At 40.8% G+C, this 14,421-nt stretch overlaps 1 protein-coding gene across 1 annotated transcript in view; it reads left to right on the top strand.

Annotated features, from left to right (window-relative positions):
* Positions 1–14,421, top strand: part of itfg1 (integrin alpha FG-GAP repeat containing 1) — a 125,001-nt gene that overhangs the window by 11,056 nt on the left and 99,524 nt on the right. Inside the window, exon 7 of the mRNA XM_084039842.1 lies at positions 14,007–14,056. Within this exon, the coding sequence (XP_083895968.1) occupies positions 14,007–14,056 (50 nt within the window). The remainder of the gene's footprint in view (positions 1–14,006; positions 14,057–14,421) is intronic.

Here is a 14,421-nt window from a genome sequence, read left to right on the forward strand (position 1 = left end):
TGTGTGTTTGTGTGTGTGTGTGTGTATATATGTATATATACTCACATTTACACACCCACCAACCTCTCACACACACATACAAACATATATATCAGTGCGGTTGTCATGATTCTGATAGGCATCATTCATTCTTTAATTAAATGTTCTGCCAAAAATCTGAAAGTGCAAAGCATCTTTGGACAGAATCTTTCAACCTACTCAGCCTCTGTGAGACATTTTAACTGAGGGGGAAAAATTGACTGTCATATTTCACTGCATTAACAAGTGAAGTGTGTGTGATGGCATAGCTTACCCTGACTGTTCTCTCTCGGCGGACAAGGCAGCAGCGCAAATGTATTTTTTTTTTTTAACGGTTTTCTTCTGCTCCTTCTTTCGACACTATAGTAAATCGTCTTTGTGGGCTTTGGGCAAGTTTGGAAAAGCTCGTTTCACAGTCCGATGGTTCCTTGCTAGCAGAGGGACAGGGCCACATATCAATGGAGGTGGCGAGAGAAGATTTGGCTCCAACCCCAAACAGTTCCCTCTCACACCTGGGACGCTTTGACACCAGAGACATACTGAGTCATACCGAAAAAGCTTTCAAAACAAGTTAAAATATTTAAATCAACACTAAAATTCCATTGTACAAGAAGAATTGCAAATAATGTTGCCCTCACTGCAATGTTATGGGCTTTAACTGATTCATTTAAAGCTGGCTTTGCATTGACTGGTTATGTTTATTCCCTGTGAGCGTTTGGTATTTGCAGCCTGGGGTCTTTGTCAGACAGTCTATTCCCGTATCATTGTGAAAGGTTAATGAGGGCAGGCTTTTTCACCATGACTAACTGGCTGGTCCTGATGCAGGCTTGATAGCCACCTGTTCATTTGCCCTTGCTCACCACGCACACCACATATGGGGTGATATAGGGTGTTATTGTGGATCACAATTAGAAACACTCACAATGAATTGATTGTGGTGAATATTCATTATCAGGGTAATGATAAATATTAAAAAGCTGTCTAGCTCTCTGTCGTGGAAGACAAGTGAAAAACAGAGCCTGATTTAGAAGATGGATACAGGGAGTAAACATTCATTTTTGAAATGTACCCAACCTTAAATTAATGCAGGGAGACCTGCTGATCTTATTTATGATTATTTGATTGTTTTCCACTAAAATGGATGTTCACAAAAAAATGTCTTATATTGTCTGTAATGCAATAGAAATATTAGTTTCTTAACTAAATGTAAAATTATACCAGTATGCATGCATTTTAAGTTTTGAGCATATATTGATGATTATCGGGATAATATCGTGAATCACAATTATTTTAGCCAGGATAATCGTGACATGAGATGTTCATATCATCCCATGCCTATCTGGTATTCATTTAATCCCTGTTGAATGTCGTTTAATTTTTTTTATTTCATGTCATGGCAATAATATTTTATTTGTCATCTGAAAGCATTTTGTGAAAAGCTTTTGATTTTCATGTATTACAACATTATGATCCATCAGCAGACACATTCTTCTATGTAAGAAAAGGTTTTTCTTCAGGTGTCCCTCAAACCGCATGTTCTCCTTGTTAGCATAGTTCATGGCTGTATTTTTTTGCACAAGGCTGAAAACTTTTCAAAGTGCTGCTGAAGGACAGCCTTTTCTCACAGACTGGCAAATGAGCAGCTGTAATTTTAACTGCAGGAGCAGGTCAAAGCTCTTGTGCGTGTTCTCCTTGAGGAGGAAAGTGTGTCTGCAGGTGGGACATGAAGATAACGGAGTTGGTGTCAAAGAGAGAAAATCTTTACTCGGAATATTACACAAACCAAATCTCACATAAGTTGCATTTCTTAGTATGAGCGGTTGTGACATATTTCTCAACATTTGACTGCGCGTTGGGGTTACAGACGTTTTTGGGCTAATTAAGTGGCTGTGAGTCCAGGCGGGATCTGTTTGCAATTTTGCATTTTTTAATTTGTTAATTCTTTATTGAACATGTTAAAATAATAATAATAATACAAACTAAATAAAGTGTATGAGCAGTAAAAATGAAAGCAAAAAACAGAAAAACAAATGGGATCCTCAGAATCCTAAGTAATAAATTCATGCTTCAAATCATATAGTTCATGTTCAAAAGGGACAGGAAGAAGTTAAAAAACTTTTCTGGCCTTTTCCCACCATTGAAACAGGCACCCTATATCAATCAGGTTGGACTTGAAGGTCTACGTATTTTCAGAATAACCTTTATGTCTTGCGACTGGCTGTCGGCAAAGAGGGAGCAATGCCTCCCAATAACTGTTGGAGGCAGAGTATGTGTTTCACTGTACAGCTGTGACATTTCAGAATACCAAAGGCCCTCACTCTGTCCAGTTGAGGCATGGATCAGTCTCTGGGTTAAAGACAGAGGGGAAAAAACAACAAATCGATGCAAACAGATGGACACAGAGGGCCTGACTTTGGCTGCTGGATGACTTATAGCGGGACCATGGACAAATGTATGCAATACATACAAAGACGGAAACAAGCAACTCACTTTGTGCTTTCATCCTTCTCATTATACCTCATTACTGTCAGCCTCATTCAGACTGCATCTCACACACACACACACACACACACACACACACACACACACACACACACACACACACACACACACACACACACACACACACACACACACACAAGCACACACACACACTCACTCACACAAGCACACACAAAGTGAACATTTGTCCCCCCCTCTACCCCCGTAAACAGTGCAATGAGATCTGTCGGCAGGGCAGCCTTCCTTGAGCCCATCTCCCCAGCAACCCAGAGGGAATAAAATGCACAACTGTGTGTCTGCACGTGTGTGTCCTTTTGACAGCCAGCAGGGGACGGGAGTCACAGCTTGTTTACTGGGTAACAGGCTAACAAATAACCTGCTTGGGGGTATTAGGGACAAGACGAAAAGAGAGGATCAGCTCTGTCTGTCTCTTTTCCTTTCTATCACATTATTGCACTGTCTCTCTTTCCCCTTCCCCTCCGTGGGATCCTCTATCCTTCTACACTGCTTCGCCCTCATCCTCTTTTTTATGTTGATCTTGTACATTTTCTCCTACGAATTTCACTCTGTGTGGCCCCACCAACAGACGCACATAACCCTAATGGCTTGGAGCGCGGTGATGAGTGAGGTGACAGTACACTTGCACAAACACACACAGCGTATCAGACACTAATGCAGCGGCCGCGGCGCTGGCTGTCACATCCACTCTGCACCGCAGCCTGAATAAACTGCTACGGCCGCTGCAAGGCCTTTTACAGGTACGAGGGGGGGCGTAACGCTGCAGCTGCTGTTACTGTTGTCGTTGGCCTCAGATTGCCTCTCTATAAAGAAAGCATGGACAGAGACTGTAGAGAAGGAGAGGGAGGAAGTTGCAAAGGGGAAGCCTGAGTTGTTTTCTGATGTTCTTATGGGTTTCCCCTCATCTGTTTTCCTCATTTGAAGTAATGAATGTCATCATGTTCTTTATTTTAAAAATGAATAAACCACGGGGGTGCTTTGCTAATGTGTTCATTTATATTTTATGTACAATAACCAAGGCGTTGCTGATTGGATTTTATACATATTCTTGAATGCAGAGGACCGATTTTAGTTCACGGCTGTGTTCTTACAAATCACAACAGTTAAAATCGATGCAACATATGCAACTTTATTGACCGGACTCCTGCTTTTCTGCTTGCTAACTTATAGTATCACTTGACTGCTTTTACCTGTGTATGACATGCTAGAAAGCAGGACATAGGACAGAGAAACAAGGGCGCAAGAAAGCAAGTACAGCTTTGAAAGGAGTCATGCAGTCATCCGGTTATGATCTATAGTCCCTGAACCATCCAGCACAGTGCAATCAATAATTGTGACTTTCTCCCCTCACGGTCATGTTGTCAGCTCCGCAACTATCTCCACTATGATGCTGCCGTTCAACCACTCCAGAACCAAACAGCATGTATCTTGTCTTGTATGAGTGGGGATAAGCACTCGGCCCTTATGTGTACTGTAGAGGGTCAATTCATTACTTGTTGAATTAAAAGGAATGAAAGGAAATGTTTTTCCAATATTATTTTATTGAACAAATTGAGCATTGAATTGTCCATAAATGGCAGCAATAAAAAAAGACGATTGGATGGTACTGATACTCTCTTTCCACTTACTAAAACAGTCCCTCAGTGCAATATCGTAGTTTTTGATGTGTTATTGCACTAGTTCACAACGTGATGGTATTAAAAACTAAAAAGGTATATTGTGCAGCCCTATACAGCAGGGCTTCTGTGTGCGTTTTGTAACTTAAGGCTCACTTCTGATTGTTAAAAATGGCCTACATTCTCAACTAAATGAGTAAACAAACATTACATGACAGGAAAAGTAGAAAAAAAAAGAAACCTAACTTGTGTTGTAAATATGTGTTATACCACTGTAAGCTTTAATAATAACCAAAATAAATATTGTACTTACCCTCACCCATCACCGCCTGCCAGTAGGAATCCAAATTGAATATTTTCAGACTCCTTTTTCTTCACCAAATGCTTCGGAGCATGGGAACAACAGGCTGGCAGGAAAAATGACTGCTCGTTTTAGTGAACATTGAGTTGCCACAATGCTGAAGGCAAACACATGGAATCAAAGTGTGTGTGTGTGTGTGTGTGTGTGTGTGTGTGTGTGTGTGTGTGTGTGTGTGTGTGTGTGTGTGTGTGTGTGTGTGTGTGTGTGTGTGTGTGTGTGTGTGTGTGTGTGTGAGAATAATTAGCTACTCTAGCTCTCTCTTGCCTTTCCATCGTCTCTGTTCTGATTGTTTTTAACCCATGTGGGTTTGCAGCATTATTCTCCTTTAATGGTCTGTTTCTATATGAAGGAGAACAACGGGGTTCTGCAGAGAATAGGCCTTTTTGAGTCAGTTAATCGCTACAGTGAAATAAAATTTCCGCCAATTTTAGAATCCGTTCTCCATTTAAAGCATTGAAAGTAGAAAATTGTCACATTTACAGCATTATGTTCATGCTCTTTTGCTACTTATGCTGTGAAACTGAAATGATGCTCAAGGAGGGATTTCTGCAACAAAAAGGGCCCGTTTTTTCCCTCAGCGTTCTCTGATGTGAATGTCTACTATTAGGTTTTTCGGCAGGTTCCACTCTTGAGGCTGCCCTTTTGTTTACATTTGCCTATAATGTGCGAGTTAGAGATCTGTGACTCACTGTTCACTGAGTCACAACACCTCTTGATCCACAGCAATAGTGCTACTGTTCTGGGCAACAGAGTATGGCAGATAAGGGGGTATGTGTGTGCAGAGAGAAACAGATAAAAGGAAGGTGATAGTGAGACAAAGCAAGGAGATAGTATAGGCTCCCGCCTGCTGCTGTCTATTCTCCTCAGTGTCAGAGTTCTCCTTCGCTGTCGAGGCTTAGCACCCGCCTAGCATCACCCTATCTGTTTATACAGAGGCTAATAGGAAGCCTGGTCTTTATCCCCACACTGCGGCTCAACATAATGGAATAGAGAGACATAATGCTGCTCGAGTCAAACAGTCAGTGGAGGCCTTTAAATTGCTTCCAATCCCCTTAACAAATCTGATGGAGAGGCTATGAATAACTCAAGAACCGCTCATCTCCCCACGCTCTGCTTCTCCTCACTTCTCTTCTCCTCTCGGTCTAAACCTGAGTATAAACTTGGATTAACTCACTTTACTTCACTTTTTTAATTAGCAAGTGTCAGCTTACATTACCAAACCAATCTGTTGGAAGATTCCAAACAGACACGATATGGTTGCAGCAAGTTTTGTGATGTGAAAAAGTTTTCCCTTAAATCAAAATTTTCCTCCTGAATGGATGCAGAGAACAAAGAATTTATTCAAGTGGCATGCACTAAAATGACTTGTTGAAATAATGTGGGTGTGCTGAGGAGTTCCCATCAACCTTCATTTCCCCTTTATTTCTTCAGGGAGGTGTCATCTAAATGATCCACCCAACAATCCATTGAAATGACTTTGTGGGGAATGTCTCAAATAGTGAGGTCTGATTTTTGTTTTTGTGTTATATTGCAAGCCCTCAGTGCAAATAGCAGGAACGTATTTATTAACATTGCACAACTGAATGGATTGCATCTATAAGGTTCTAGTAGAGTGCATTGGAAAATAACAATTTCACAGTACATTTACAGCCTGTTGCATCATCTACTGTATGTGTAACTTTGAATATAGATTTGCTGGAGTTACCCTCTGATTTATTGCAACCAGATACCGAGTGGGTGGAAGCCATTCCTTATCAGCTGTTGTCATGCTGGAAATATTGGAAAGATGGAAGAGACTAATGGTCAAGCAGGAGGAAAAGTTTCTTTGGCTACGCATTAAAGCACATTTATGGTGACACTGATATGCACACTGAGACTCGTACTCATTTCTTGCATGATATAAGGGCCCAAGTAAGATTTGATGCTGCGTTCACTGGCACTAATTGGTTGCTTGTAACATAAACACACTGTGAAGGTGTTTACTTTGGCAGAATCTCTTGTAGGTTTCCAGAGACTTTTATCCATGTTATTAGTATGATTTATGACCATGGGTAAATACACATTTATACAATGTACACATCTGGGTATGCATTTTATTCTCTTAAAAAAAGAGAATATAAACATCAGTCTGCTTTGGGTCTCTTCAGGCGCTTTAACAAACCAACATGTAGTGTGAAAGTTTGAACCTGCCACTGGTGCATTATAACCCTTGGTGCTGTTTGTTTAGGCTGTTATTAATTCAGTAATTGTACTCTTGGTGTGGAACAAAAGAAGCAGTCGCTAGTGAGAGGTGGATTCGGACCGTTTCCAAGCGAAAGCTAGTGAGGTGTGATCGCTGTGAGAACACAATCCAACCCAATTGCATGAAGTGAACCATGACGCAGGCTGCCTGTGCAGGCATTTGGTGAGATGGACAAAGGTAAACAATATGTTGACATGAGCGGGTGAGGACCGACTTGGACATCAAGTCAGATATTTGATTCTCCTCTCAGACGAAGAGAACATACAGAATAGGCTCATTTAAGTCCACCAAAATTGAAAAGTTTATAAAGTCATTCAAGTTAACTTGGATTCTGTTCACTCTAGAGCAGTGCAGAGTCAAAGTAAAGCAATATTTCAATATAGTGGCAGCTCTTGTGACAATGGAGATAGATTTGTTGATATGTATGCGTCCCTCAGCAAATTATACCTTTTATTTGGTCAGCATTAATTTGTTTACTGTGAAACAGGACTTAACGCCTTTAACCTTCCATGACTAAGTCAGTACTTTCTCTTCCGTATTACCTTAATATCACTTCTGATGAAATATCAAGATGAAACTCACACAATGTTTTAGTTTGAAACTAACTAACTGTTGTGTATACTTCACAGTCAAACGTATGATCATATAAATATATTGAGCAGGCTGCTTATCTCTAGAATGTATGAATGAAAAACGAACTTTATTCTCAGGTGGTTGCAGATGTTTTAATCCACATGAGGTACATTGCATCTTTTGGTGTCTACACCTGCCTTACCGGTACTTGTTCCTATCAAGCTCATTTGTGTCCTACTGTAATAGAAACAGCATAGAGCCAATCAAACCTTTGTGCAGCATGCTGATGGTTGTCCCAACAACAACAGCAGTGACGCCTATGATACCTCTGCAGTTGTGCAGCGTGCTGGTCCGCGCTACAATTTGCCTCATTTTAATATACTTTAGCTCGGAAGGTTGTAGCTCTAAGCCCCCTTTTATTGACAACAGACACACTTTCAATTATTCTGTTAGTGTGAAAGGAGTTGCTGATTGTAGATTATTGGCTGTATCACAATCCAATGGCACAAATAAATTCACACACGCAGATGCACACACTCAGATATTTAAATAATGTGCTGAAATCAGTCTTGCAGTGTGTGCACGGCTGTAGTGGGGTATATTTATGCAACCTGCTCATCATGTCCTCGTTCATGTGGGTGTGACTGTGCTTTTTCGAGTGGCATTTGTATGGAAGAGAGAATTTAACAAAACAGGCAAATCTGAGAGAGTGCGAGAGCGGAGGAACGCAGAAACAATAATCAAGTGATTATAGATTGCCTCCTCAAAGGATTAGCTTGCTTTTGTTTTGTGTGTGATTTGCTTTGTAAGCTTGTTTTTTTTTGTATTTCAGGCACACCTTGAAAGCTGGAGGGTCTTAGCATCTGGTTTTATTATTTCTCTTTGTCCTTCTGCTGTGTGTTTTATTTTTATTTTTTTGAATTCCTTGCATAGCCGTTGCTCCAGCCTTCACAGTTAGCATGTCTTTAATTATGCGGCGACATGGCATACCACTTAGAGCTCTGAATCCCTGACGCTGTTACGCAACCCGACCCTCCCACACGCAAACACATTTATATACCTCAATTATGTATGCATCTTTCCCGAGTGGTGGGGTATGACAGCTCTATTAGTATATGCTCTGAATGTGTGTGTGCTCATAGTGCAGAGTGCCAGATCGGCGATGCTCGCTGTTGTTGGTTTAGATGTCTATTTCCTTGTTAACCTAATAAAACTTGATGTGTGACACAGCATTCAGAACAACATCTGTGCAAAGTAGAACACGCTCAGACACTTGATTATACATGCTTGTAAATGTATATGTGACTCTACGGGATAACATTTGATGACATCATTACCAACGCCGTTAACAGCAGCAAGTGCATTAATAAATAAAAAAAAGGAACGTTTACATCCAATATCAAAACACAGAGAACATCAAAAATCTCAACAAGAGATTAAAAAGCAAAACATGTAAAAAAGAAAACAAATTAGCTAAGAAGAAACAAGACACCGCATATTTAAATTAAAACAAAGAATTCAACAGAAATATGTCTTGATTTATTTGTATGGGGACATTTTATTAACAGGTTTTCTGACGAGACAGTGATGAAAATGGGCACTACCTGAAGTTTTATGACTATATAACTAGGAAATACAGCAAATCTCACCTTAAACTTATTCAGTACAGTAAATTCAAACCTAATTCACAGTGATGGGCCAAAGAAGTACAGCTGACTACTGCAGAAACCGAGTAATTGCTCTCAAGAGGCTGGTTGTAGTGAATATATTCCTTAAATCATGCCAATTAAGTCCTATCAAAGGAATATATTGGAAAGAATAATCAAGGCAATATGGCTTATTCTAAGCCCTCCTGAATGTTCACAACACTACAGAAGCACTCCTGCTTGTCCTTTTGTCTCTTGAGCCATGGTTTGATGGGATTAGCAGGCTTTGATGGTCGTGTTGGTCACTCCAATCATACAGGTCTAACAGGATTATTTATAGCTTGTCATGATGCTCAGACAGCATGAGTGTCACCGGTGTCACCTCACAATCATCTCTTGAACAAAAGTCTTGGAGGTGTCATCCTGACCTGTGGGCATGAACAGTGTCTTGGAGAATACATGTTTTTCTTTCAGTGGATAAAGTAAGCATAGAATATCTGCTTGGGTCACTGGGTGACTTTGGTAGATGCACAATTGGAGCACCTCGTCAATGACTTGAAATGGTCACTGAATCTGATAGGCGATCAGTACGTTAAGGTTTTTCCCAAACATCTAGAAATGTTCGAGAAGCTTCTTCAGTTATGTTTCCACACCACACCACCACCCAGATGACGTGTTTCTAGGGGAATGTGACCTTCACTGGTGAGTCTGAGGAGTACTCTGCCTATTTAGCATTACTCTCTCGTAACATTGTCTGACCCACGATGGACAGTTAAAAAAAGAAAGGAAAAAGAGAGAGAAATATCGGGGAGGGGGGGTTCAATTCAATTTAAAAATCAGAAAGTGTATCATTAATCAGAATCGGATCATTTATATGGTAGATAATATGTTTTATAATAAATGACCAGTGTGCTTTCTTGCCAGATTTGATCACGGCTCACAGAGATCAAATAGACCAGACTGCTGCAGATCTCGAGCCAACGCATCCCTTCCTGAAAGGCCCGCTTTGTTAAAAATCCTGGTGCTGCGGCGTAACGCCAGTGGCAGATAATGAAGCCTCAAGCTGAGATTCAGCGCAGGCGAGCTCTGGTAGCCTCACTCTGTCTAACTCCACACCCCCGGAATCTTTTCATTTTCAAACTTGTAGTTTTCAAGTGATATCACTTAAGGCAGTTCATCTAACTTTGCACAGCTCCGTCTGCATCCACAAAAGCTTTGTAAAACATGTTTTTATACATGCAGTCGTACTCCCCTCGATATGCAAACTCAGTTCCCCTTTTATTCTGGCTCAACCACCTGCAGTAGCAGTAGGCTCAACCTGATCACAGCTACGACCCCTGTGGTGCCAGCAGGCTCCATTTCCCAACAGGTTATGCTTTGTAGAAATTTGACAAGGCATTCAGCAGTTAATCTGTTAACTAGTTGATGCTGGGTCAGGTTTGGATGATGTTTTAAGGGTGTAGTGTTCTTGTTCTTTTATACATTTTTATTTAATTATATATTTTCCTCAAAAACATCAGATTGAACATTTAATTTTCATTTCATTTTGTGTGGATGACGGCCGGCAGTCTCCGTCTTTCCCCCAGCACCTAAATACATAATTTCATGAGTGGAAACGGGTGCTTCAAGGACAGTTGTTTTTAAATATTAATGTCTCCACATTTTCAACATCATCGATTACGCCAATTATGCAAGTTTGACTTCCGCCCATTTTAAGAAAAGTGGATAAATACTAGTCAAGGATCTATGCGGATCTTCTGGATGTATGGAAAAAAAAAAGGTCCAGCACAATTGTGAGAAATAATAAAGATGTAAATGCGAGTCTAAAGGTACTTTCATACCAAAAGCAGAGAACCTTTTTTACTTGCAGTTTGCTTATCCTCTTACAGACAAACCATGACTTAAAACTTTTAACAAATTGTCGTCATTACGTAGTTATTTCAGCATCCTTTCTATCCATTTATTGCAAATAATCGCAACAAAATGTGTTCGTTACCACTGTAGTGAACCAGCCGAAGTGTGGCTGGCTATTCACAGTGAATAAAAGCTAAATGAAATTCACCGAGCACCTCCGGGTGATGTTATGAGCTCAGACAGGAATAAACAGATGCAAATTAACACAAAAGATTCTGTGAATAAACTGATCCTGCTTCACTGTTGGTGTGAACTACCTTAATAGTGTGCTTTGCTCAGGCAAGGATGCTTTTAAATGAGTCGGTAGAAAAAAATGAAACCATTGCAAAGCAGGGCAATACAACATACTTAATTACACAGAGGATTTTCACTTAGGTAAAACTCTGTTTCTGTTTGGATTCCTCTGCTCTGCTTTGTTTCGTTCCTCTTTATAATATCTATTTTAATTTGAAGGGGTGCCTAAAAGGCCCTTGGCGACCCAGTTAAAGTCCCAGGAACAATAAAACTGTGTTAAAGTGAGTGATGGTGGCAGCAGTTAGGTTTATATTGCTAGCAGCCCTTTATGGTGGGATGTAGACTATATGCTCCGATAGGGACTCCAAGGAAGGAGGGAAGAGTGGAGGAGGACAATGCACTGAGGAGGATAATGTCAGGATCCCATTAAGATCACCTTATTGCTCAGTTTACCAAAGTGACTATTCCCCTTGACACACTGCTCAAATGCATTCCCTCTCAGGCCCAAGTCACACATGGTGCAGTGACCAAGGACAAAGCAGGTTGAAGTTTAGTATCCTGCTCAAGGGTGCTTCCCACGTTCAGTTTTCACCCTCAATACACTGCCTGACATCCGACCAGCAAAGGGGAGTTTAAAGGGCAGTTTCAAGTTGGATTGCATGGATGGCATTTAGAGTAGAGGAAGATAAATGATTGGAGGAAGGAGTTTGGCAGGAGTGAACTTGGCAAAAAAAAAAAAAAGACAAGTGGTGAGATGGGGAGCGAAAAGAGGAAGTGCCCCCACAGCGAGAACGCTAAGTGTTTACAAGATGAAGCCCTCCGTGCATCTCTCTGCTCCTCCGTCTATCCCAAACCTCTCTCACTGATGCATCGCTATCACACCTAATCAGCCAATCACGGCTGGATTCTGTCTAAGAGGCTTGATTGGCTGATTAACCAAGCTCATCAACACACCACCCGGTGTGACTTCAAACACACAGTGCAGTGTGCAAATTACTGAGCGTATCCTGTGTGTGTGTGTGTGTGTGTGTGTGTGTGTGTGTGTGTGTGTGTGTGTGTGTGTGTGTGTGTGTGTGTGTGTGTGTGTGTGCGTGTGCATGTGCATATGCATAATATATGCATGCATTTGTTATCCTCTTTGCATTTGTGCGTCTGTGTGGGCAACATGTCTGCAAGTCCCCAAAGTAAACCTTAAAAGTTGAAGTTGAACTTCTAGGCAGGTGGGGGTTGGGCTGGTAGTCGGAGAGAAAACGGCAACCTTTGTTTTACACAAACTGCCCAACAGCTAGAGTTGCATTATATAAATAGCCACCATCTTTTCCTGTGACATCATAAAGGCATCGAGTCTCTTAATATATAATATTGTAATTATCTTAATAGCTGGCAACCACGTATGTAAAGTATATACAATGTGTCTGTATCTGGTAATATTCTTTATCGTAGAAACCTGTATTTTTTCGTATATAGATAGATTGTAGGCATGGCAGATTCATGATAATTTAATTTAATTTTGATAATGGCAGCAATCCCTTGTTGTTTGTCATGGTGGGACACAGAGGGAAAAATGCAGAAATTCTGCAGAGCAAGGGAAAGGCTCAGATTTAAAGATGATACTGACCTGAAACTCCCGTAAATGAGGTAGCAAGATGTTCCTGGAGAGGAGAGCTCTCCTTGAGAAAGCTCTTTCACGCTGCTGATTTTTCTCCTCGGTTCTGGGGGATGACTGCAGCGGAATCCCTGGATAACATTTCACAGCACATCCCTGAGAGAACAAAGGGCGGCTCAGATTGGGAACATTTTTCAGTCAATAAATTGTTTGACCAGCCAGTGAAGGAGAGAGTCATTAAGTGGAATTTCTTTTAATCTACTTTATTTATATTAAATATATATATCATTTTTTTTCACTGAGGAGTCAGCCTGCAGCATTTTGAGCCTGCTATTGGCTGCAGTGGCGAACACTGGTTGTGTCCAGGATTTCCACAGTATCTTCACATCATTACACAGTCTTTATTCTTCCTGTCTTCCCTTCATTCATCCTTAGTTCCGTCATCATTCATATTTTCCCATGCAGAGCACGGCAACACGTAGCATCGCCCAAAGGCAGATCGATGCCAATATTTATTTCATGTTCAATTACTGTGGCAGAACCACAGTCCAGAAACGTGCAACCATGAAAGTAAAAGTCCTCTCACAGAGAGGCACACAGAACCCGCATAAGTGCAGCGGAAGCTTCAAGAGCAAGGGATATGAGTACAAGTGCAGGGTTTTAGGAAGTAGGGCGAGCTACAGGGATTCACAGGAGGTGAAGCCTCCTGGAAAAAACTGAGTGAAATCCCCCTCGCGCTCCGTTTTCCTTCTCTTCACCTGTTTCTCTGCTGCTTTAAGAAGCACTTTTGTCTTGTTTACCTCAAAACCAGTTCCCACATCAATGTTCTCTTATTTATTCATTTTTTTACTTGTGTGTGAATTTGAATAGTATTATAAGGCCACTCTCATCTTGTGTCAGTAGCAGTGGTACTGAGTTGTTATTGATCTGCTCTTGTTTCATGATCATTTCTTCAAGGTGCAAAGGTTCACGGCTAGGGTGCAGGGTGCATTTTCATTGCTGTCATTCCCAATAATCTACAGCATTTTCTTCATTATCGATCAATAGTTCGTGCTCCATGTTTGATTGTGATTGCCAGATGAACTGATTCATCACGTAATCGGGGAGTTTCTTCTTGCCACTGTCACCCCGTGCTTGTTGTGGGCAAATGTTGGATCTCTGTAAATCATAGAATACATCTGCTTTGTGTCTCAAGATATCTTGTGTTATTATTTCATGCTGTATAAATACATTGAATTAAATTCATGACTTGCTTGTTTCTCTGTCATCCCCCCAGATTTGTTCCTGACAACTGCAGGGCCCAAATTTGAGACCTGGATCAACAAGGTAATGGTTTCCCTGTCCCAGTATTCCTACTGCTGCCTAGTCCTAGTTTGTCAACTCTCCCCATTGCTGTATCAATATTGTAGGGCTTTTATGTGGAGTTTTTAATATTGCAGACATATTGCTGCAACAATTGCTTGCATATTGATTTGATTTGGAGTCTTTAAAGATACATAAAACAACTCTGATATTAAAAATGCCCTTCACAAGTGACAACAGCCCCTAGTGAGGTTTAAAATGGATTATTTCGTCACATCAACAGTCAAAATCTCCCAAAGGTCACCTGTAAAATAAACAGAGGAAAGGAAAACCCATTCTTAGATTGTTTGATATGGCATTACTTTAATGTATAAACGGTTAATTGATTA

The sequence above is a fragment of the Eutrigla gurnardus genome (assembly GCF_963514095.1).
Source record: "Eutrigla gurnardus genome assembly, chromosome: 1".
Classification (NCBI taxonomy): Eukaryota; Metazoa; Chordata; class Actinopteri; order Perciformes; family Triglidae; genus Eutrigla; species Eutrigla gurnardus.